This window comes from Triturus cristatus, chromosome 4_2, assembly GCF_964204655.1.
Source record: "Triturus cristatus chromosome 4_2, aTriCri1.1, whole genome shotgun sequence".
Lineage (NCBI taxonomy): Eukaryota > Metazoa > Chordata > Amphibia > Caudata > Salamandridae > Triturus > Triturus cristatus.
The window spans coordinates 928,820,220-928,845,520 of NC_140586.1; the positions used below are offsets into that span (position 1 = coordinate 928,820,220).

The 25,301-nt window shown below is 43.0% G+C and overlaps 1 protein-coding gene across 2 annotated transcripts in view; it reads left to right on the top strand.

The window, feature by feature from the left end:
• The window catches only part of LOC146835436 (NACHT, LRR and PYD domains-containing protein 3-like), a 368,932-nt gene that overhangs the window by 36,439 nt on the left and 307,192 nt on the right, over nt 1–25,301 (top strand). For both annotated transcript variants that reach the window (XR_014960731.1, XM_085602993.1), the window contains exon 3: nt 13,968–14,282. Coding sequence is in view for 1 of the 2 variants with exons in the window: in XM_085602993.1 (XP_085459119.1) it covers nt 13,991–14,282 (292 nt within the window). In the remaining variant the exon portion in view is untranslated. The remainder of the gene's footprint in view (nt 1–13,967; nt 14,283–25,301) is intronic.

The window sequence follows — 25,301 nt, forward strand, 5'->3', positions numbered from 1 at the left end:
CTTACGACAAGTGCAAACAATTGAAAGTGTGGATAGCGGAGTGCATTTTTGAGACTTTGAGACAAATGTCATTTTCCCACAGATTTTTATTATTTGAAGGAGGAACATTTTGCCTGAAGTTGTGCTTTTGTTTTCTGGGGTAAATGTGTGTTTAAACGGTAGTTCATCTGGCGGAGAATTTATTTCCTGGCTGCTTCCACAGAACAAAAGAGGTGGTTTTGTGCGGCCTTCCTCTCCCACAGACTGCCCTTTCTGTGCACTATGAGGAGCGTTTGTGTGGAAGTAAATGGTGTTTGTGAAAAGTGACCGGAAAAGGAATATTTGGAATTAAAAAACTACGAGAAATTAATGCCGTATAGGCAGCAAGACCAGGCGCGAGAAAACCTGAGAAGACGGAATCCTAACTGGAGGTCATGGTACCACGCACAATTAATTACGCAGAAATTACTATTTAACTTGAATAGTTTGAATAGATAAAGTTTGAATCTGGCCAAGTGTAGAATTGACAGGTGGTTAGCCCAGCAGCTGGTACCTGAAGGGCGGTTAGGACCTGGCAGCCCATCAAAACCCGACATATGACATAAACAAACAAAAGAGTGGACATAAAGACAAATACATTAGCGCATCTCTAAAGTGCGCATCCTCTACACACAGTTACCCTCTCCAGTAGAGCTTCTCAACCTTTGGACTTCTGCGCGCACCCCTGAGTCACAACTGAAAGTCACTGACTCCAACGAGATTTCTACGATTTAAACCTCAACAATGATACACAAAAAAACACAGACAAGTACACACTGAAGAAGCTCAGCACATTCACTGTCCTCTTCAACTGTATGTTTAAATATGATCGGGACTACACACTGGGTTGGATTGGAATTAAAAATTGGCCAAGGCACGCAAAAAAAAAAGTGGCCCACATTTGCATATTGCCTTTCTGCAAAACACTGCTTTGGCGAACTTTTGTAGAAAAAAAAGGGGGGTGGGGGTTAAAAAAAAAAATGCACGTATTAGTCCACACTGGTGAAACACACCTGAAAACAAGTGAGGCCACTTCTGCTCAGGCCCCCTGCCCAATATGCATATATTAATGGGCCGCCCCAGTTAGAGAGAGAATGGGAGTGACACCTCGGCCATTGATAAAGAGGAGGTACGGACGCCCATCTGCTTCCAGAAAGGCCACTCAGGCACCCACTGGGCCGCTGGTGGCATCGAACAACGCAAAAACAGCCAAATCGCCCCCCCAGGCTGCTGAACAAGCATTGCCATAGACAATAGGTCTCACCTTTGGGACCTTATAAGTATTTAGTTATGCAGCAGGTCCCAAAGGCGAGACCTATTGGCTATGCCAATGCTTGTTTTTATTTGCTGATCCTCCGCAGGGCTCAGCACGCACCACTGATCCCATAAAACCATTCAACAATCTGCTGTTATTGTTTTTCATCTATATTTTATTTTGTAAAATATTGTCAATTACAAGACATACACTCTCTACTGAGCAATTTTCACCGTGGTGGCAATGACCTAGGCTCAATTACTGGGGTAGAACTGGAAATCCTAATGAAAGATACCTTCCGCAAATGAATGTGACCTTTCCCACACACTGCCTTGGTGTTCTCCAGCATTTGCCAAAGACAGAAGTGGCTAGAGGAATCCAAGAGACGTGTTATTAAAGCTGTTTCTGCATTTCTCTGAGACCGCAACTTGGGCTCTATATACCATAAGAACTTACACTTCGACATGGACAGAATATATCTAAATGATGGAGACAATTTCACAGACAAAGCAAGAGGGTGTTCCTCAACAACTTAAAATACTGTATCCTGTTCTATGTATAAATATCATCTACACACCATAAACTCTTTTTTCAGAGCCAACCCTTTTACCTAACACCAGTTCTTTTTGTTTTTAGAATTTCTCACTTGAATCCGCTGATCCGCTGCATATCCTCGGCCAAATAAGGGGTTTGCGGCTATGTTGCAGGCGGATCAACTAATCTATTTCAAACCAAAAGCACGCATTCAATACAAAACAACAACACATTTAATACAAACCTATACTATTACGATATATATAACTATCACTGCCTGTGGGTGTGAGAGTGACTGTGTGGGTCTGTGAGTAGCTGTCTAGTTCCTGTGTGGGTTTGTGAGTGATTTTCTGGATCTGTAAGTGTGTGTGTGCGGGTTGTGTGGGTGGGTCTCTGGCTGTATGGGTGTGTGACTGGCTGTATAGGTGTGTGAGTGGGTGTATCAGTGGTTGTGTGGGTCTTCATAGTGGGTGTGTAAGTGTCTGTATTGGTGTGTGAGAGTGGTTCTTTGGGTCACTGAGTGGAAGTATGAGTGACTGGGTGTTTGAGTGGGTGTATGGATGTCTAAGTGAACGTGAGTGGTTGTGTTGGGGTGTAAGTGCAGCTATGAGTGTGTTTTTTGTGTTGATTTACATGGGGGGATGGTGTTTCAGTGTCTATATGGATCTTTGAGCAGTCGTGGATGGTGAAGGTAAGCGTGGTGGGGCGGGGCAGGGAAGGGAAGTCGACCGGCGTCAGGATAGGGAAAATAAAGTAAATGAATAAATAAAATCACTTACCTCGGCGATACGGTGAGCGCCACTTAAGTGGTTTTATTTATTTATTTTATTTTCCCCATTTCGTCGTCTGTCATCTTTCCCTCTGCACCGCCCGACTGCTCTTACCTGTACTGGCCGCAACTGTGTTTGAGTGGGTCTATGAGTGGTTTTCTGAGTCTCTGTGTGGCTTTGTGGCTGTAGGGATGTGTGAGTGGTTGTGTAGGCTGTGAAAGTGTGTAACAGTGGGTCTGTGAGTGGGTGTATGTGTTTTTTAATTGGGGTCCGTATTCGCAGATCCGCCGCAGAGTATACAGGGCGTTGCTCTGAGTGCCGCGTTGGACCCACTGATCCTTGTGCGCACGAAAAAATATTTAACCGCAATTTCTTCCCCATGAGGGGTCTCTCACAGACCTCTCCATCGGTCCTATGAGGTCAGGATACCTCTAGCCTGACCCCTTATCCTATTTCCAACTTATTCCCTCTCCCTCCCCCCCCCCCCCAGGAACCATGTCCCGATTCACAAAATGGCAGGGTCAGATTTTCTCTCAGGTTGCAGCCAGCCAATCACTGCATTATTGTTTGCGTGAAGATCCGCGGTCTTACCGCGGTGGATTCGGATTATCTAGATATACAAACATCTTTTTTCTTTATTCACTCCAAAACTACTGAACAGATTTACATCAAATGACAAAAAGCACTCTTTCTGGACCATGCAGCCCTTCCTCCCCGAGCCTCCACAGGCCCCGGGGAGCCCACCCCCAGGGTCGATTACTTTAAGAGAGGAGCACCCCATCCGAGGCCATTAATGGCTCCAGGGATCCCATCTCCCAGGGCCGGCTCAGATGCTATGTCCCAGGAAGCCCAGCCCCGGGCCATGGCGGTTTCCCTGCCCGCAGTGACGCGGGCAGGGAAGCCTGTGTTTGCTGTCGCTTGCAGGAGCATTTTCAAAACTCTCGCCAAGTAGGAGCAAATACCAAGTCCGCGCTTAGCGGGCAGGAGCTTTGAAAATGCTCCTGGGGCCAAAATTGGCCTAGGGAAAGGGGCGTGTACCCTCCTTCCCTGATAATCACACTAGCCCCAAGAAGATGGGGGCCCTGGGGCCGAAATCGACCTGGTTAGGGGCCCCCTCCCATTTATTTAAAGGAGTTACCCCAGGGGGATGGGGTTCCCAGGGCTAAGGAGGTTTGGAAAGGGTGGCCAAGCTCCTCCTCACCTTTTAAAAAAACAAAAAAGCCCTGGAGGAAGGGCTTCCCCAGGACTTAATGGGGCCTGGGGAGGAGGCACATGGCCCTCGTCCCCTTTAAAAAAATAAAAAGACCACGGGATGGGGTACTCTGGGCCAAGCCCTGTTGTCAACCCCCCACTACGCACAGTCAAAGATTGTGCACAACTTGGGGTTGGCTACATGTACGGGGTCTGCCGCAGGGGCTGTCCACAGGCCAGGTCCTCAGCCGTGCGCAGCAGGGGAGTTTGATTTACGTATCATAATTAAATATTACTTTACATTTGAAAAAACCGAGAAATTCACTGAAAAAACAAAAGTTAAAATAACATTATAGCTAGGTGTGATAAAAAGATCTGTTCTATCTTATAAAAAAAAAGCTGTAGAAATTCACTGAAAACACCAAAGGTTAAAACAATGTTATAGTTGGGAGAATATGTCAATGACAAAATTAACTTTTAAAACTAAAAAAACACAGAATTTCATCAGTTATACTTAGCAGAGCTAACTATAACTTGCGCCCATGCCATGCACTGCTTATGACCTCACATATGACATCATTCATGACCTGTTCTATGTCATCATTTATGACATCATTGATGACACCTCAAAGGACATTATTGATGACATCACTGATGACATTATCCAATGAGTGTGTTAGTTTGTTTTATTGTTTACATAGTGGCAGGTAAGTACCATATTACTTTTCCACCTAATTTTGTACAGCCTGGCTCCAGCTAATGGGTTTTTACAAAACGTGTGTGCTCCTAATGCACCATAGGTGTGTAGAGATATAGAACACGTTATAAATCTTTGTATTTTAGACTAACTCTGTGTTCAGGTGACAGTTGGCGTGTGTTCATCATGTTCCACACAAGTTTTTTTGTTCTGCAGAAAATGTTTCCAACAGGAAAAGATTCTACATAGTAGATACTAACTTTTGTAAGCAGCCCTGAGTTGTTTGACAGAATTGTGTCAGCATGACAGTTTGTGTGTGCACCAGGTACTAACCTATGTATGCAGGCTTGTTTTGCTTCTGAAAATTGGTGATCTGTAATGTTTTCACTACAGTATGAAGGGTGCAGGTGGTATGATCTTTAGCACCTTCAAATCTTGGTTATGTTTAAGAAATAGTGTCTTCTTTACAACTGTTGCATAGAGTGTACACTCTTCTTAGTAGATTCTTTTTAATACTCTGGTGTATCTCTCATGAGAGTTTCACTGTTTGCAAACAGTGTGGTATAGAATAAACTCTCTCCCTAGAGTAAGCACTGTTTACAGTACCCAGTTCTCTATTGATATCAACTTCACCGGTGAGTGTCAAGGGTTTGATACAGACGAAAGCGGTCTGTAGTAGGGCATTTGTTTAGGAAGTGACATTCATCCTCTTGAGCTATTTGTACTTACTGCCAGGCCTCTAATTCAATAGTAATTTATAGAGCAACATGCAGGAAAACAATGGTTGGATGATGTTACCAGTGATGTCATTTGAAATGTCCTTAGTGTTGTCATAGAACAAAGTGATTTCATATGCGAGGTCATTAGCAATACATGGCGGGGGCACAAGTAATAGTTGTTGCTGCTAACTATAACTGATGAATTTTTGATTTTGGCTTTTTAGTTTAAAACATTAATACTGAAATTGATAAATTCACCAAACTACAATGTTACTTTATCCTGTTTCTTTCCGTGAATATATACACAAAAACACACAAAAAACAAAGGTTGAAAGGTTGTTATAGTTAGGTGAAAAATGGTCACTTAATACATACCATTTCAAACTAACAAAACCACTGAAATTCACCACTTCTAGTGATCTCAAGTAACAAGTGCACGGTTATTCTAATTTAGAAATGAGCTCAGTAACTGTAGCTTATTAATTCAACGGGCATCAACAACGACGAATACCTGCCACTCAAGCCATTCGTTTAGCTTTGGGTGCTGGAATAGTCTGAATTGTGACACCGCGGGAGTGTGATGGTTAGTGGTTGTGTTGGTACTGCCATTGGCAGCGCTGGCAGGGGCAACGGGTGGTGCAAGTAGCAGTGGCCTCCTTACTCAGGCCCTGGCTCCTTCCTTTGTCATTTTTTTACAAAGTGGACACTGTGCCAGGCAGATGTGTTAGGCTAATTATTGCACACAAATGTTGGATTATTCCCTCACAAAAGTATACTTTCCAGAAAGGCAGAGCAGCTTTACTCTGACGGCAGAAATCATTTCTGATCATAGTCCTAAGTGAGTTCATTAGAGTACTCGGAGGTGAAGAGTCTCCAGGGCCTTCGTTGGATGTAGAGCTGGTTCCTGTTACATTAAGAACACTGGAGTCTGAGGTTTTGTTTATAAATACTTAATTCCTTCCACTTGACAGACACTATTCTAAATCTGCTCAGGCATGTCTGGTTCCAATTGTTACTCATAAAACGCTTGCCAGAAATGTCTCTCAAGTGACAAAGTGATAAAGAAGGTGCAGGTTCAAGCCTCATGCAACAGATCAATACATCAAAAAGCACGGAATGTTCATGTTTGAATTTAGGCAGCCGAGTAACATTGACGTTTACACAAAGCTTACAGGTTTGGGCCTTACACACAAGGACAACCTCCCATTTGTTATAGACCTTTGAGATTCATGCTTAAGACAGCAAAGCTATCTCACAGGCATCAGACACCAGAGTTTGTCCTGAGTGTGCAGACCCGCCAGTCTTAGCAACGAAGGTATTGTTCAGGCAGCACTGTCTCTTTACCATATTGAATAAACATAACATTGATTAAACAAGTGAGTACCCAGGATCACACTTTAAGACTGCTCGCAGCTTGAACCTCTTCATAGAAGTGTCGCTGCCACATTCCATCCTGCCTTCTCCTTTTTCTGATCCATGCTGCATCATGAAACTTTAGTATTCAGATTTCTCATTGGTTATTTGGATTGCTTGTATTGTATATCTCTTCTTTCGCCCGTTCGATCTCTTCTTTCGCCCGTTCGATCTCTTCCTTCGCCCGTTCGATCTCTTCCTTCGCCCGTTCGATCTCTTCCTTCACCCGTTTGATCTCTTCCTTCTCTAACAGCTTATCACAATTCCTCAACTTGCATCATCTCTCCATCCATCTTGTCCATGCACAACAAAAGCGGAGTTTGTAATCTTGTGAATGGCTGACAACCAAATGTCTATCACTTAGAAATCGAATGATCCGATCAATTTCCCATCACCTTTCAAAATCACAGACTTGGTAATCATCCCACAATGAAAAGCCTTCCCAAGAAAATCTATGCTCCCCATGTAAATCTGAGTTCAGCTGCTCCTACTATCTTGTGTGATCTTGGTCCTTTTACAGATACCATCATCACCCTAAGCATCTATAGTCGCATATTCGAGGAGATGATTGATACTGCTACTTAACAACAACTAATGTCTGCACAAACCAAGAAGCGCTCTCGTTCAATGAAACTCTGGCACGGCACTGAGGAACTGTGGTTATTCTCTGGATCACTGATGCTCAGTAGCAAGTGCAGTGCATTGAGAGACTACAAACAAACTTTCCCCTCAGCAAAGCATGCGCGGTTTAACCACCACCTCCATTCCCCCAATACTGCGTGTGAACTCTGCGGCTGCTACTAACAAGCTACTCACAGACTTTCATTCTTCATGAACAAAATTATCTCCATGCCATCATGCTCCAACTGACCGTAGCTAAACCTCTCCTCCCCAAAACTAAGAGTACATGGGCCACTTTTACAGCACTACCGACAACTTCTCCAAATTGCTGAAGAAACTTTAGCCTGCCATTTGTTTTCTGCACTTTAGTAGCTTGCTTCATGAAACCACATTTTCATCTTTTCAAGCAAACTTTTTTCTCTTTAACCAGTGCTTCATTAACCCCAAAGATCTTTTTTTTAAAGTCTGAGTACTGCTTCACTGATATGAACAAATGCATTTGCAAATAGCAACCAGCGTTTTGGGCATACAGTGATTACATCATAACCAGGAAGTAGGCCTCACTTTAAAGCTGGAGGAAATTGATGCAGCAGCTCCCTAGGAGAATACAATTTATAGTCTAGTGTGTTACCCATTCAGACTTTTAGACAATCAAGATGTCACATAAGGAGCTGGCAGCAGGATGAGCCAACAAACCTTTTCAATAAAGGAACTTGAAATCCTAAGGGGGAATGAGCTGGGCACCATGTCCAACTTTTTAGTAAGTCATCCCAGACTGTGCCTCAGGCCCAGAAGAGACAAAACATTGAATGGGTTGCATGAAAAGATCAACGCAGTTGTAGTCACCCAGAGATTGATAGAGGAAATAAAGTAGAGCTGGTACGATCGCATACAAAGGAGAAGGTGGCATGACGTCTGCGTGTGTCCTGAGGAACAGGAGGAGGCCCCCTTCACCGTACCACCACCAACTGGACAAGGAACTTATGTAAGTAAGCCAAATATAGACTTTCAATACATTGTATTTGAAGGGTTTACTTAAGACAAATAAACATACTGCTAACCCATAGTAATGTACTGTAATCAGAAAGCTAAATCCCAAATCTTAAATAGACAATAGAAGTAATCCATGTACCTACAATGTGCATTATGGGATATGTAGTATAAAAAATCTAGAACAAATGGAAGAGCAAAATAATTGAATTGTCAATGTCTTAAATTTAGTCAACGTACAACCAAGAATAAATTACTACGGTCTTGTCAATCTCCTTTTACATAGAATATCCACCTCCAAAAAGTGACCACTGTGAAGGGGAAAGTCCTTATGTCAGGAACTGCACCATTAAAGCATCCAGCTAAGGTGGAGGGAGCGCTAGACATCAGCCCGCATCGATGGACTAACTAGTGCCATCAATTGCCTGGCACATGCTACAACCACCTTATCTCATCACATTGTTAGTTTACAGGGGAAATAGGATACTACGATGGGGATGTGGCAAGGAGCCAAGTGCCACACAGGTTGGGGTGGGGTAAAGTGAAGACCAATCAAGTGTCGGCAGCATCACAGCAACAGACAGTTGATATCTACGATGAAGCTGCTGAAATTGTTGGAGCTAAAACGTCAGCTCGCAATAAACGCAACCCTTAGAAAGGGCACACTGTAACATCTTAACCTGGCATTTCACTTTCATGTTATTTTGTTTATACCAAAACCCGTCTGGAAAGAGAATCATCTTTTCAGATGTGCCATTTCTTACCTGAAGATAAAGGTACATTTAGTTATACAGCATATACTGGCTGTTTATGATTCTTTATGTAAGATTGAATGCATGTACAAACTTACCTTGGAAAATAATGATTGGTTATATTGGCACGTCGCAAACGCCCGTCTGCAGCACAGGTCTCTTCTTGTGTGGGAGTCGGTGGGATTGTATCTCCTTCCTCATCGGAGTCAGAATCTGTTACTCTTACTGTTAGTTCCTTATTTGTAACAACATTGTACAGAATTACACATGCTGCTACAATATTATATCTGATCTCTGTGGAGCAGTGGCGGCTGGTGACATTTGAAAGTGGTGGTGTAAAATTATTGTCATACTGCACTGCAGCGAGCGAGACTGTACAACCAATGGTGTTCGGGACATTCTCCCCTCTAGAAAATTTTGAAAAAGAGTGGACAAATAGTGTATTTTCAAGCACATTTGAGGAAGCAGGAAGGTTAATAAAGCAATACGATTAAATGATTTATCATTTACTCCACTATGTCTTGCTTTGGGGGCTTGAGAAGTAACTCCCATCCTTCCTTCACCAAACACAATGAACCCTTGACAGGGTGACCAAACAAAAGTTCAAAGGGGCTGTAGCCAACCCCCTTTTCTGGCACCTCCCTGTATGCAAACAAAAGGCAGGGCAAGAGAATGTCCCACCTTCGCCTAAGCTTTTCTGGGAGCCCTTTAATCATGCCCTTTAAGGTTTTGTTGAATCTCTCAACTAAACCATTGATTTGTTGGTGATAGGGTGTGCTCTATACACACTTATTAGCAACATCCAGGGCGTTTAGTGCGCCGGAATCTGCCCAGGCAGCCTAAAAAATGCAAATCTTAAGTATGCTTCTTAGCGCGCTCTGTGCCTTTAGTCCATATTATTAATTAATCCAATAATGATAATATCAAAGCAGGCACGGATGTGCCGTTCCGTAGCCTTGTTACTGAAAGTTTTCGGAATTTCCTTTGCGCACTAATAGGTTAGCTAACGTTAACAGAGGGTACAAGGCTGGTGCAGTGAGAAATAGCAAAGCAGCCTGTTTCCGCCAATAAACTTTCATCAATTTTTATGCGGGCCCGCCTTTGGAAATTTTCACAGACACGCTACCCCTAATTTGTTGTACCTCGCTAGGGCTTGACGGAAACAAAAAACTAGGCCAACGCCAGTGAGTTAAATACATTATGCTTAAGGAGGTGTCCTTTTTTAGACTTTCACAATTGCTTTCACTGCCCTAATAGGACAGTGTAAGTTTTAGAATGTATCGGTCCGGACATACTGTAAGTGTAAGGCCTCTCTGAACGCGATTACACTGCGACCGTGGTAAAAGCTTTCTGTTGGATTAAAAGCAGTTGAATTGAAAAGTGTGGCGGGAATGAGAACAAGCAAAAAATAAAGGAGAATCTAATTTTTTTATTTAAAAACAAAATAAAGAATGATATTGGGACACATCTACACAGCCTCTGCTCTGTTAGTGAGTTAGCAAGTGAGATAACATTAGGGCCCACTTTGGAGCTAATGCCAATAATTTGGTATAGCATACATTTATATTCCTAATAGGGTAGTTTAAAGTGTTAAGCGTTCCCAGCAGATCCCGAGGCTATGGTGTATTACAACAACGGCCTGCATGTCAAACAGCATGCGCACACTCATTAAAAACACATGTCCCCTGGGCGCCCCTGCTGGCTCCCGAGACCAAATCGCTCTGGGAGTAAACCTTTGAAAAGAAGCTGGGACATCCACACGCCTTTGGCCAATTGCGTAATAAAGCCAGACGCAAAGGCCAATAGCATGTGAGCACCACATGCACGAGCTTTTAGGAAAGCTGAAGTGATTGCAAGAGGTCGATTTCCTAGTGCAGCGCATGCGCTGCTCTAGGCTCGACCTAATGACTATTATCTGCCGCCCAAGCCATTCTTACAGCTTTGGGGGCCTGGAATAGTCCGAATAGTCACACTTGTAAGGGTGTGATATTTAGTACTTGTGTTCTTACTCTCACTGGTGGCGCAGACAGGGACAATGTGTGGTGACTGGAGCGTATCCTCCAAAAAACGAGTCCAGGATGTTTAGGCTACAATTCCGATGTTTCAGCCACTACACTGGATTTCCGTGAGACTGACTCTGAGGTTGCTGGGCCTCACCGCCTCCTGTATCCTCTTAGTAAAATATGGGCATTGGAATATGCAGGCTGTGCCGTCGGACTTGAAGACACAGTGGGCACAACCTTAGGAATATCTCTCCAACTTAGTCCAGATATCAGAGGGAACTGCAAAATGCCTGCAATGGTGCCTTACTGCCCACCATTGGGTCAGAAGCAGAACCCTCTCTCTTCCCCACCCAAAGCTCATAGTGGTGAAAGAAGTGTGAGTTCTGGGTTGGGGCGTTCACTTGAAAGAGGTGGAGATCATAGGTTTCTGGTCTCCGCAGAGTCTTAACTTCACATCAGTCTGTTGGAACGGAGAGCGATCCGACTTGCATTAAAAATCTTTCTTCCTTCGGTTAAGGTAAGGCTAGTTAAGGTGTTTGCAGACAACCTCACCACTAAGTTGTAGTGCAACAACCAGGGAGGGGTGGGGGTGATGGACTCAGTCAAGAGACTCTGCATCTGTGAACATGGCCGGAATGTCATGTCATTTTTCTACTAGTTCAATATCCGGAGGGCTGTCTGACGAACAGAGCAGACAAACTCAGTTGATGATGCCTAGCAGATCACAAATGGCATCTCTATGTGGAGGTGGTGCAAGGTCTTTTCCAAGAGTGGGGAGAACCTTGGTTAGATCTATTTGCCACCATCAAGAGTGCACAATGTCAGCACATCAGCGTGCAGGAGTTTCCAAGTCAACTCTCGCTTGCAGACTCCTTTCTTCTTGAGTGGAGCTCAGGACTTCTACACGCCTTTCCACTGATATCACTCCTGTCCAGAGTTCTCAAAAAGATCAAGAATGACTGGTCATCTTAGTGGCCCCCGGATGTGCAAGGAGAATGTGGAATCCCGAACTCCCGGTCATGAGCATCTGTCCTCCGATCAGGTTGCCCCTTCAGGAGGATCTCCTGTTGCACCAGCAGGGCAGGGTTCTGCACCCAAACCTGTCCATTTCCCACCTTCATACCTGGAGATTGAGCAGTGACCGTTGAGGGTATTTGATCTCCCTCTGAAGTATGTGATGTCATTCTGGCAGTCAGGCTTTCTACTAAAACCATCTACGCCTGCCGATGGGAGACATTTGTGGCTTGGAGTATATTCAAATCAGTCAATCCTTTGTCTGCATCCTTGTCTGAAGTTCTCCTTTTCGTTTTTCTCTGGCCCGACAAGGCTTTGCTTTGGACATAGTAAAAGGATATCCGTCTGCCATATCCGCTTTCACACGATTGCCGGATTAACCTTCTCTGTTTAAGTCACCTGTTATGACTAGATTCCTTAAAAGTTTTACAACATATATTTCCTCCCCAGCCCTTCATTATGTTCCAAGGGGACTTGAATTTAGTTCTCACCTCATTTGTTCCCCTGTTGAGCGAATGCTCAGCTGCCCTCTACAGCTCCTAACAATCAAATCTGTCTTCCTTGTGGCAATAACGTCTGCCAAGATGGCACATGAATTACAAGCACTTTCCGTTAACCCATCCTACACTTCATTCTTCCTCAACAAACTGGTTCATAAAACTCAAGCATCCATTCTGTCAAAGGTGATCACACCTTTTCACATCAGGCAAAACATCACCCTGCCTATTTTTTCCCCCTCATTATCCCAAAAAGAGCGTTTGTGTTATCTGTTGATTGTACTAAAGTTTGTTGGATTTGTAGGGGCCACGTGGAGCAGTCAACACCACCTACTGGGTGCAAGAGAATTGGTCAATTTCCACATCTAGTCTGACTCCTGGGAATATTCTAAGGTAAGGAATCTGCAGCAAGATAGAGCCTCTACCAGATAAGGTGTTACTGAAGGTAAGTAACTTGTTTGTTTGGATATCGTTTAGGATTCTGCATATCCACAACAATTGCCAAAACTGGTGTTTGTATCTCCCAGCCAATCCCATTTTGTTTGCAAAGGTTTTAACAAATCATGCAATAAAGTTTCATGTTGCCATTTGTCTCCCAGCCAATCCCATTGTATCCAAGCTGCATTCATAGGTGGAGGAACTGCTGAGATTCCACCCGCAGAGTCTTCCTTGACTCTGCCCGAGAAAACTTCTCGCTTGTCCCCTCCACCTTTTGTAGACTAGAAGCCCAACCTTATTTTGGATGAGTATTCCAAAACAGATTATTTCTGCCCTGTTCTGCCAATCAAAGCATGTCGGACTATAGCAGGGAAAGCAGAAAAACTTCACCAAACCTCAAAGAGAAGGTTCCTGTGCCATCAGGAACTTTGTTTTTTGTATTTTGGAAGCAACCACCTTAGGGTTTTCTTTTAAATACAAATAACTTGCTGAGTGATCCACCAGAACATGACTCACCATTTGCATGTGACTGGCAAGGTTATTAGGCTATACTCAGCAGTCAACTGAATCATAGACTCAGCAGGTTGAATCTGTACTCTTATGCTTGTCATCCAATATCCTGTTCTCTTTGTTGTGCCCCTAGGTCCTACGTCTCTGGTTTGATATAGCTGTGGCCCATAGATCTCATGAAAGATTTAGATTAATATTTCTTTGCTCATCACTACTTAAAAACAAAAATATCACTGCACCAATGAAGTGCATAAGGTGGGCCTGTATGTTTTACCATCTGACATCTCTATGAGAAAATCCTCATTTGATTATAGTGCTCGAGTTTCTTCCAACTTGGCGCTGTCCTCATCTGTAACTAAAGAGAGGCCCCATCATTGTCAAGTGGTACCCCAAAGTGACACTGTCCGGATAGTCATAGTGTGTTCATGGCCTTGGCGACTAAGACAGTTTTCTGAGGGCACTTTGGAGTATTTCACGATACTCTCATGTGAAACAAACATGCTAAGAAGGAGGTTGTTATTCATCAAAATGTGCTTTCTTTACAGCTTCATACATGTGTTAATATATCATGGATGAGAATGTGACAGAAGAGACTGCCAGAACGCTTGTGTTCCGTATATTGGATGAACTGGTGGAAGACGACTTCAACAGATTCAAGTTTCATCTGAAAGATCACCCTTTGGAAGATGAATTGTGTGCCATCCCCAGACAGGAACTTCAAAATGCGGACCGTGTAAAAACAGCTGATCTCATTATCAGTTACCGTGGGGCTCCACGTGCCTTAGAGGTCACAGCAGATTTACTACAGAAGATCCCCAGAATGGATCTACTGGATCAATTTATGCTTTCCTCCGAAAAATGTAAGTAGTCAAAAGTTTGGTGGTTTGATATTTAAATTTTGTTACCAATTTGCTCTTGTTGAAATAGTATCGAAGTGAACACCTGAAATTTCTGATAGTCTTCTAACCACAGAATCCTCACCTGGTGAATTTCCCCAGGTGCCAGACTTGATCTGGAAACTTTTGGAGCAATTCTCTTTTGTATGGACAGGTGATGTCATGTGGTTCTGAGTTGGGTTCATCCCGCCCAGGACACGGGGCCACTATATCAGCACCACCTCTGTGCCCTATTGTCAGTTCCTTTCTGCTTATGCCGCTGTGGATTTGGAGCACCAATCCTGTCATATCTGACAGAGCGTTTTCCCCCCTAAATGTTCTCTAGTGTGCAGATAATGTCACCTCCTGATACTACAGGTGTCATGACCAACACCCTCAACATCTGCTTGTGGTGCTCTGTCTCCAAACGCAACTCAGCTTTGTGTTCATGTTGCTTCCAGATGAATAAGAAGGCCATCTGCGGCCAGGAGGCTATGCTGTCCGTCGCCGAACTCCCTCGATCAAAAAATCGCTCAAGATAAAAATAATCAAGGGCACGGTGGTCCCCGTCGAGTGCGTGGACGCGCTCCTAAGGCCACTCCTGTGATCGGCCTTCATCGAGGTAATGGGGCTCAGGTGCACCTAAAATATCACACACAGAACATTACAAAAAATTTAAAAATGGGTCTGCTTCATCCCACCACTCCCGTCACTCAGAGTTGTGTGACGCTTCAGGCACTTCTAGGCTGCTGAGCCTCCCAGTGCAGACCTGATTCTAATGCTAGTCCCACTTTGACCCTTCCCTGAACGGTCAGTGATGCCACAGTAGCTATAGCCACTAAGGTAGCCATGCAGGAGATTTTTGATACCTCACCGGATCCCTCTGAAGCCCTTTCATGTCCAATGTATGCAGGGTGATCTCCTGTCAGCATACCATCATGGATCCTTCCTCGACACAACTGCGCCACCACAATCTCGCATGGCGGTCGACCCCCTCCCCCCTGTTGTCAGTGCTGCCAGCCCAGGCCTCAGCTCGACCTGTGGTTCCACATTCGACCCCGCGTTTAATGCCACTCTCGACGACACTCTCAAAGTCAAGAACGACCCAACCGGCTCGAGTATTGATGCCGATACAAACCTCACGGACGCCAAACATGGCGCCGATTGTTCTGTCAGACTCCGAGACCCAAGCCCTACTGCCCAGTACTCAACATTATGCTGGACCAGACACTTTTGCCCCACAGTATGTCACTTGGGATACTATGATGATGACACCTAGTATAAGGATGATGGCAACATATTTGAGGACCTCAACTCTTCACCAGAGATTCGTCTGTCTTCATCTAACCCTATGACTACTGAGGAGTCGGCCTGATTTGCCATAGTGATTAAATTGCCCACTCAAGAGGTCAAAACCAATGGGCTTGCAAAGATCCTCAACATATCGCAATCCAGCTAGGAGCCTCTATTGACCTTTAATGAGGCCCTGACAAATATTCTGGTGGGCAGCTGGAACAGGACCGGGTGCAACTCCTGTTACTTTCTGGTGAAGAAAAAGGAAGGAGGACTTCGGTTTCGCTCTCTGAACTTCTTCAACTGGAAGGTTACGTTCAAAATGCTCACCCTGGCCCAAGTTATGTCTGTCCTGGACACAGGAGACTGACAGGCAACACTGCACTTGCAAGACGCATACTTTCGCAGCTCTATTCTACAGTCCCATTTTCGAACACAATCGAGAGGCAACAATACAGAGTACATAAACAAAAATGAGTACATAGAACAACAAGAGAAAATGAAACCAGAAAATCCTTTAGTTGATTATGTGTATCTTTAATCAATTTCTTCTTCAACGAATACAGATAAGTGCAGCCAACGCGTTTTGCCTGGTTACAGACTTTCTCAGGGCTGCAGACATACATAGACAACAAATCAGCCTGAAAACTGTTATTTACAAACGTACAATACATAAAATTCTCTGTGCATTTTCCATGTGTGTATTCGATTCGTTGTGTGTTAATAATTTTGTCCTTGCACTCGTCTTCTTGTCACCATTTCTCTGGGCATGCATTCCCTTTGATGGATAGTTGATCCTTTTTTTAAATTTCTTTATTGGTTTTTAAAAGTAAAACAAAACAAATTGACGGAAATACACTGCTTGCGAACACAACTCCAGGGTGTCACCAATCATGCAATGTACAAAAGATATAATCAAGATAACTAGAGGCATCAAAAATATTGATAAATGCATGCATGGAGAATCAAATCAATGAGCAGAGTTATGGAAGAACAGAAGTGTAGAAAACAGGGGGAGGACTGTATTTCACGGAAGGGCAGAGGCAGGGCTTTGGGGTGGGGAGTCCGGGTCTAACATGTGGAGGTGATCATGCAGTGGCCACCAAATATCTTTAGGATGGGAAGAGGGGGGTTGCAGGTCTTCATAGTCTTCGCTGAAAGTTTCCCAGGATAGTTGGTTACTCATTGAATGTGTGATTTGTCTTGTTTTGTATGAAATGTCAGGACATATGTGCATGTGATACTTGTTGTAGGATTGTATAGTGTTGTTTGTCTCACTGTAAAATGAAAGTTCTAGAGAGTCTCTAGTCTGACAAATGTATGTCTAAAAACGATGTGTATTTTTGTGTTTTATCAAGCTGTCTGCCTCTCAAGGGTCAAATGATAATCTGTTGTTTTTATAGTCATGTTTCACGGGTGTTTATATATAAGGTTTTTTAATCAAACATGTTGTCCCATGTTGTATATAGAATTGTATGTATTGTACATTTGTAAATAACAACTTTTAGACTATGTTGTTTATGTATGTTTGCAACCCTGAAGAAGCCTGTAACCAGGCAAACCTTGTTGGATGCACGTATCTGTATTTGGTGAAGAAGAAATTGATTTAAGATACACAGAATCAACTAAAGGATTTTCTTGTTCCATTTCTTCTTGATGTTCGAAGTACAACTGTTTGTATATGTACTCTGTTTTGTTTCCTCCTGATTGTGTTCTAATGTATTTAAGTAATGCCCATTTGGCAGCTGGGCATCAGAGGTGGGCAACAGTTGTTCAAAATATAAACAATAACAACACTTCTGGCAGTGTAGTAAATGGGTCCCCTAGATGTCAATACTTGTTTAACCCCTTGAGTGCCCATGACGAGATAGTCTCGTCATGGGCCGCGGTTGCGCTGTGCCCATGACGAGACTATCTCGTCATGAACCCCGCCCGCTAATTCAACGCCCGGCACAGGGCGGGGAAAGGGCGGGGCACACAAGGGGTTAAAGTCCTACAAGCATGTCTGCATTTTCCGGTAGGCCAAGAGTGCAGTTTACCATGCTCCCCTTTGGCCTTACAGCTGCGCATTAGGCGTTCACAAAGATAATGATGATGGTCCAGCCCATCTCTGGAGGTTGCGAATACCACTCTTCTAATACCTCAATGACTGGCTGCTAAATGTGGGCTCTCATCAAACAGTCATAAGCTACCTCCAGACACTTGTAACTTGTTAACATCACTAGGTTTTCCATTAAATTGCCAAAGTCACTCCTTGCTCCTTCACATCGGCTCCCCTTAGTCAGAGGCCTCCTGGATAAGACTCTCTTCCGAGCCCTTCCTCCACCTCAACAAGTCCAGGGCATTCGGGCTTTGATGCTGTTGTTTTAGCCTTTGACCTGGATCTCAGTGAGAGTGGCTCGGAGGCTTCTGGGCCTCTCAAACTTCTGCTTCCTGCTTGTGGACCATGCTAGTTGGCACTTGTGGACTGTGCAGTGGGATCTGAAGTCTCCATGGGCCCAGCACCAGAGGAGCATATTAGATTCCATTCGGATGTCAAAGAATATTGTGAAATATCTGCAGTGGTAGCTGCTCTACAGCATTTGGGCCAGAGACACACTCCTTTCCTCCCCCAGCCTGAACTAACGGTTGTGATGGATGCATTGTTGCTAGGTTTGGTGGGTCATCTGAGAGAAGTAGAAATCAGAAGGTTCTGGTCTCCAGCAAGGGCTTGCCTCCACAAGTTGCAAATGATTTGCTTAGCACTGAAGGCAGTCCTTCTGGCCGTCAAGAGGGAACGGGTGCACATTTTCACGGACAGTGCATCACTGTGTTGTATTGCAACAAACAGGATGGTGTTAGGTTGTGGTTTCTGTGCCAGGATGCCTTGCGTCTTTTAAAGTGACTGAACACTCAGGGTATCTCCCTGACTGCCTAGCACCGGAGCACGAACATTAAACTCCAGGGCGGACAAAGTTGGCCGGCGTTTGCACTCGGAGGTGTCACAGGACATCTTCCAGCAATGGGGAGAATGCTGGCTCAATCTATTTGCCACCGTGGAGAATGCACGGTGTCTAAAGTTTTGCATGCTGGAATTCCCAAGGCAGTCCTCACTAGAAGAAACCTTCCGCCAGCATTGGGGATTCTGCCTCCTCTACTCATTTCCACTCCTACTTCTTCTGCTCAGAGTACCGAAAAACATCAAGAGAGACTAGGCCCAAGCCATCTTAGGTGGTGTGTGAAGATAGACTGCCTACAATTGATTGGTTTTATGAGCAGACTGTACCTCATCTCACTTAATGTGCGACTTGCCCATGATGGCATTACTAGTCTGTGAGCTGTTTGCCTGTACTGCAGGGCACTGAATGCATTGCTTCTACAAGACCACCACGGACTCCAATCCCTGCTGTCTTTAGAACGTACTGTCTAAATTGTCTGTATAAGGCAACTAGTTGTTTTAATAACTGTCTTAATGCCAGAGCACCCAGGTCCAGTGCATAAATATCCAGTACTGGCCAGGCAGCACCAGGATTACTTTAGAGACCGATTCAGACATTCTTCAAAACATTTTTATAAATGTCCTATAAATTAAGCATGGTGTTCTTTGAATCCTATTGTAGAAAATAGGAACCTTTTCAGGGGTCTCACTGATACACCTGGTTCTTTAAACCAACAAAGAAGAGATTGGCACAGAAGCTGTAATATAAAAGACATCTTTTTTATTAACCTCAGATGAGGGAGACTACGTCACACAGTACCCTCAGGAACTTTCTAAGGAGTACAGAGAACAGGGGCCTTATATACCCACACAGGGGCTCAAAAGAAGGCGGTACAAGTACACATGAGAAGAGTTACACACATAGATGGTCATACAGAAAATGAACAGTCAACAAGTAGGAGGAGTAATGAGTTGCTGACATCAGTTAGAACAGCCTGACAGTTCTATACTAGGAGCAGGTGCATTCTACTAGCTAGGCCCTTCTGAGCATGTGCGAGGTTCTGGAAGAAGGAGAAAGCAAATGGCTAGCACATAGCTAACTAAAACGGCTGCCAAGTACAAAATGGCTTTCAGCTCATGCTAATAAAAGCACCTACATAGTATGCTTAGGACCATGCTCTCATGTTATAGGTGCAACAGGAAAATCTAAAACTGCTAATTTAACAGGGATTCTTAGTACAAAAAGAACTAAAAACTTCAACATAATGGGTACATAAATCTCTCCAGCAGAACATATTATGACAAACAAACTCCTATAAAACAATAATTTCCACAAAAATGTTTGCTAAGGATCACATGGACATCTTTCCTGCATTCTACCTTTCACAATCCAAACTATGCAACATCAGCTCTAATAAGGGCTGTCCGTTTATTTACACAGACTAGCTAATAATAATGACGTTATCACCTTAGAATTATAGAACAAAAACTACCCACATCTAGTTCCCCTTAAAGATCAAATAAGGGAACAGCAATCTAGACTACTCATTCTTTCATAATTTCATCAAACAGGATGGGCAGTAACATAACATATTTATTTATTCATTGTATTAATGCTAACAATTTGTAAAACAGTATTACTGAATAGCCAATTAAATGTCTCATGGCTATTTCCTAGACAATTTAGACAGGCTCAAAACGATTTAAGAAAAAGAGAGAAAAAACATAAAATTACCTACCCTTTATTTGTAGAGGAGCTAGCCTCCTTCCCCCATTTTGACAGTAGGAAACCAGAAACAGGTTTCACTTCTGTCAACACTATCAACCCCTATTTGCAGCAACTGGGCATAAACAAACTCTGAGGAGGTAAATAGCACATTGAGCTAGCTAAAGAACATGAATAACCAACCACCAATCCCTTTAGCAAGTATACTAGTTGTAACATGAGGGCACATGAAGTCAAACTAAATCCAATTGCCTCAGCCCTTGTACAGTAATCTACAAACCAAAAGCATTAGTGCTGAATATATGGCAAAGCTATCTTTAATCAAAGCTCACATATACCATTATATTGCCTTTTGTTCATATTAGTGCTCAAAAACTTGCTTTTGCCAAAAAAAGTAAGCAAAACTTCCCTTTCTCTCCCTGCCCTGCCATCTCGTCTTTCAAAAAGTTTCAAAGTTTGAAATGTCAAAGCAAACCTTGCTCTGAGCCCTGCTAGGCTTCTAAATGTAGAACTCGACCTTTAACCCTTTACTAGCTGTCCTATTTTGTGTGCAAGGCGTTCCATGAGGCTTTCCCCAATTCAAAGTTATCCTGGAGACTGATAGCGGAAAAGCAAACCCACTCTATTCCTGTCTACCAGCAATTCAGAGGTAAGCTTAATAACTTCTGCTGGTTTTTTATACATATTTATATTTGTAAGCAGTGTGCTGAGTGCTTGTCTAGCAGTATAGATATCAGCTATTTGTTTTATACCTAAATGTGTGCATTTACTGAAACCTGACAGCAGTTCAAAAGCTGTTCTGAGTCTCAGAATTGCTTTTAAATAGTGAATTTTACAAAAATTTCGACTTTGATGTTTGGGGCACTTAAAAATGAATAACCTACAATGTTTTTGCATAATAGTCATCCCCAGAATGTCCCCTACACATTCCAGAGATGGGGCATCAGAAATATATAATGTACACACACATTAAAAATGAGTTTTGTACGCCTGGGTAAAGTGACATTTCGATGATTCCACATATGAAAAGCAAGCTTCATCCCTTGCCTATCATATTTAAACGCATTAATTCATATTCCCAAGCACAGAAGCCTAACTTGGAACATGAAAAATCTGCACCACTTTTTAAAGGACAGTCTTTATTTAACATCAGAACCACATATATGCTCTTGTAAAAAGGCATTAAGAAAGGAAAATCCCTACTGTCAATCTGTTTTCTGTTATCCAAAATAATGAAACTATATTTCTAACTTTTTAAAACTGCAGTCTGAAATGCAGGGTTTTATCGAGGTTGCACTGACTTAAGATTTAGTTGACTTCAGCATTTTCTTTTCTGTGGCCGTGCGAACAATAATAGCCACGTGCTATTTATGCAGCTGTTGGTTGAGCAGCAGGCGTCAAATTCTCACGCCTTTCTCAGGAGAAAACCCCTTTTTTTTGTATTTCTAATGTCTTGACAAAGTGTAATCTCCATTGGTTTGTGTCAGACAGCTGCTTCTCAGTGAAACAGTTAAACACAGCTGTTGGAAAGCTTCTTTTTTAGTGTTGAAATGTAAGCACGGTGACAGTCTATTTAAAAAGGAGGCATTTCAATGCAGTCAAATCTATCGTTCTATGATGTGTGTTTAGTTCAGCAACAACCAAATTCACTCATATGTTGTGAATGCCTTTAAATATCTAATACAATGCATCTAAGGGAAATGCTGTAACATTTTGTATTTTAGTTTATTTATTGCAAAACACACAATTTCGATTTTTGAGGCCTATTTTATTCCGATTCAATGTGAATTCTAATTTTATCTTTAGCATTGCGGCAATTTATATACATGTATAGTGTCTTACTCTGTCAATTTTATAGTAACATGTAGCTATGTAGCATATGTTATATAATTCATTTTTGGATTTTTTATTTAATATTAACTAAATGACATTTTGCATAACAGACTGATGACAGCAAAAAAACCCAAAAAAAACACATTGAGCTCATTCCAGACATTTACAGCTGGGGGTCATACATTCAGAACACACAATCCAGCGCGCTTAAGGCTAGCCATTCGTACACAAAAAGCGCAATCGCAATTTACTCACACAAGTACCATCAATATCAAATCACAAACCACATAGACATTTGAACACACATTTAACCCACAAATCAACACTTAGGACAGAAACAAAGGACAGCTCACAGACTGTACTTAAACCAAACCATCTGTAAATACTAGTTGTAAGTCATATTTACAAGAAGAGCTTCTCAATAGTATTCCAAAAGACTGCACAAAAACAGCCCAAAGATTGTTCCATTTTCAAGAAGCCAAAATACACCAAATTCACTAGATTTGTCTGGCAGAACACCAAAAAAAAAACGCTCTGCATATCACCACTTATGAATGTTACTAAGTGCACAGACCAGGATCCTTTCTATGTACATATTTAGATCCTTGGGGTACTAGTCACTGAGGAAGAAATACGTTTTTTATACCTAAACCTAGTTAGGTATCCCCTCTAGGGGAGCCGGTTGATTTCATAGAAGTTCCAAAATGGTACCTCCAAGAAAGCAACACATTCTACGATGTGTGCTAAGAATAGGCATGCCAAGAATATTGCAGCATATACAATATTATACTCAAAGTAGCACTTAACTCAAAGTGTGCCATTCAAATTTTATAAAAAGTAGAGAAAAGTCTCCTCATTACCTGCCTACACAAATTGCAATTCATATATTTCTCACATTCCCATCACATATTGGCCAATTTCCATTTCCATATCACTATATATCACTTTATCACTTTATCTCTTAGTATCACGTTATCACTTTTTATCACTTTGTATTACTTTATCACGTCATATTGCTCTATATCACTGTTTATGTCTCACTTTATATCTCACGTTATATCACTTTATATCTCGCTGTTATATCACGTTATATCTCCCGTTTATATCACTTCACTTTTTTTATATATTTCACTTTATCTCACTTTATCTGTGCAGCCGGTGCACTTCTCTCACTGTCAAGCTCTGAATGACCTAACGGTCGTTTTTAGAATACTCACGCCAAAAATGTTCTCAGTCAGGAGTGGTAAACAGTTGGAGGTGTCAAATCAGGAAGACCAGAAATATGCTGGGCTGCAGAGACAGAGAATCTCAGTGTAGGGTACCTTCTTACTAGAGTCCTGTTCTGTCCTTCTCAGTAGATTCCTGACTCCCATCAAGACCACTCCCTTGGATAGCCACTTCTCTGATGAGACCCACGTTGAGCGCCAATTGAAGAAAATAGAAACCTTCTCAGGGGTCTCACTGATACACCTGGTTCTTTAAACCAACAAAGAATAGATTGGCACAGAAGCTGTAATATAAAAGACATTTTTTTTATTAACCTCAGATGAGGAAGTCTACGTCACACAGTACCCTCAGGAACCGTAGGAGGCGTTCTAAGGAGTGCAGAGAACAGGAACCTTATATACCCACACAGGGGCTCAAAAGAAGGCGGTACAAGTACACATGAGAAGAGTTACACACATAGATGGTCATACAGAAAATGCACAGTCAACAAGTAGGAGGAGTAATGAGTTGCTGACATCAGTTAGAACAGCCCGACAGTTCTATACTAGGAGCAGGTGCATTCTACTAGCTAGGCCCTTCTGAGTATGTGCGAGGTTCTGGAAGAGGGAGAAAGCACATGGCTAGCACATAGCTAACTAAAATGACTGCCAAGTACAAAATGGCTTTCAGCTCATGCTAACAGATCCCTGCAATCTTTAACACTATCGGAACATCCAGATTATGATAAGGTTCATATTCTATAGGTAAAGCCGCAGTTATGTATGAATAAGAGTGTCTAGTGTTTAGCTCGACATGTTCAAACACTGTTGATGTTGTGTCAGTGGTGCTGTAGCATTGACGTACAACACAGCAGGTTGTGCCACCATTACATAAGAGATTCAGAAGGAGACTCGAAATTGAAATGGGGATGACCTTTTAATAAACCAGCACCTGACAAAACCCACAGCAGAGAGGGAGCTCCTGACTGAACAGAGGGAGGAACCCACAATTACAATCGACATCTCAGCTAATAGATAATGGTAGAGTCTTGTGTGTTTCATTTACGATTATGCAAATGTTAGCCCGGCTGGATGTCAATGATACATTTTTTTGTGCTTTAAACAAACACTGCCTGTGATCAGGTTTTCAGTTACTCCCGAAAAAGCTCATGTTTTAAATACTGACTCACCTACATAAGACAGGAAACCGGGTGAACTAAAGCCCACAAAGCACCTGTGGATTACACAAGAGAGGTACCTTTGGGGCAGCATTCTGTCCTATGAGACTAAGTAGAGTATTTTTTGTTAGTGAGTTCCAAACCTCTTTTCACCATGAATCGATACACTCAAGAATTCACAACAGGAATATATTATTTTTTTTTAAATTTCTTTTTATTTGCATTTCAACAACAGTACAAACACAATACACTGCAGAATGTATAGAATCCAGTATAGTCGAGACAGTTACCTCCATATACAACGATGTCCATATTGCCGATAGGTATCCACACAATAGTGCCAGAGCGAGACTCAAGAGCAGAATCTCCCCTCGTCCCAGCCCCCAATACACCCCCAACATCTCCCACATCTTCAGTGTCAGCCACTGCAACCCACCATCAATCTCGACATCTGTCTCCCCCCAGTCATCCGGCGCGAGGGTCAGCGCCCTACAACGGATTGAGCGGTGTGTGAGTTAACCACTGTGAGAAAGGGCCCCATATGTCCCGCGGGCGCGTGCGTGGTGGCAGGAGCTCCCAGAACAGGGTGAGCTGCGTCTGGCAGTATACAACACTCTTAAGCCACTCCCTGATAGTAGGCGTTGTGGTAGCCCCCCAGTGTATCGCAACCTGGCGCTTAGCAAGTAGGAGGAGCATGGCCGGCAGTCGGCGATGTTTAGGCTTGACCATATGTAGGATCCCCAGCAGTGCCGTCTGAGGGGTACATGGGATCGGAAGCTCCGTAATGAGGCACACTAGACGCAGCACCTCTTCCCAAAAGGAGGCGATCATGGGACACTCCCACGCCATATG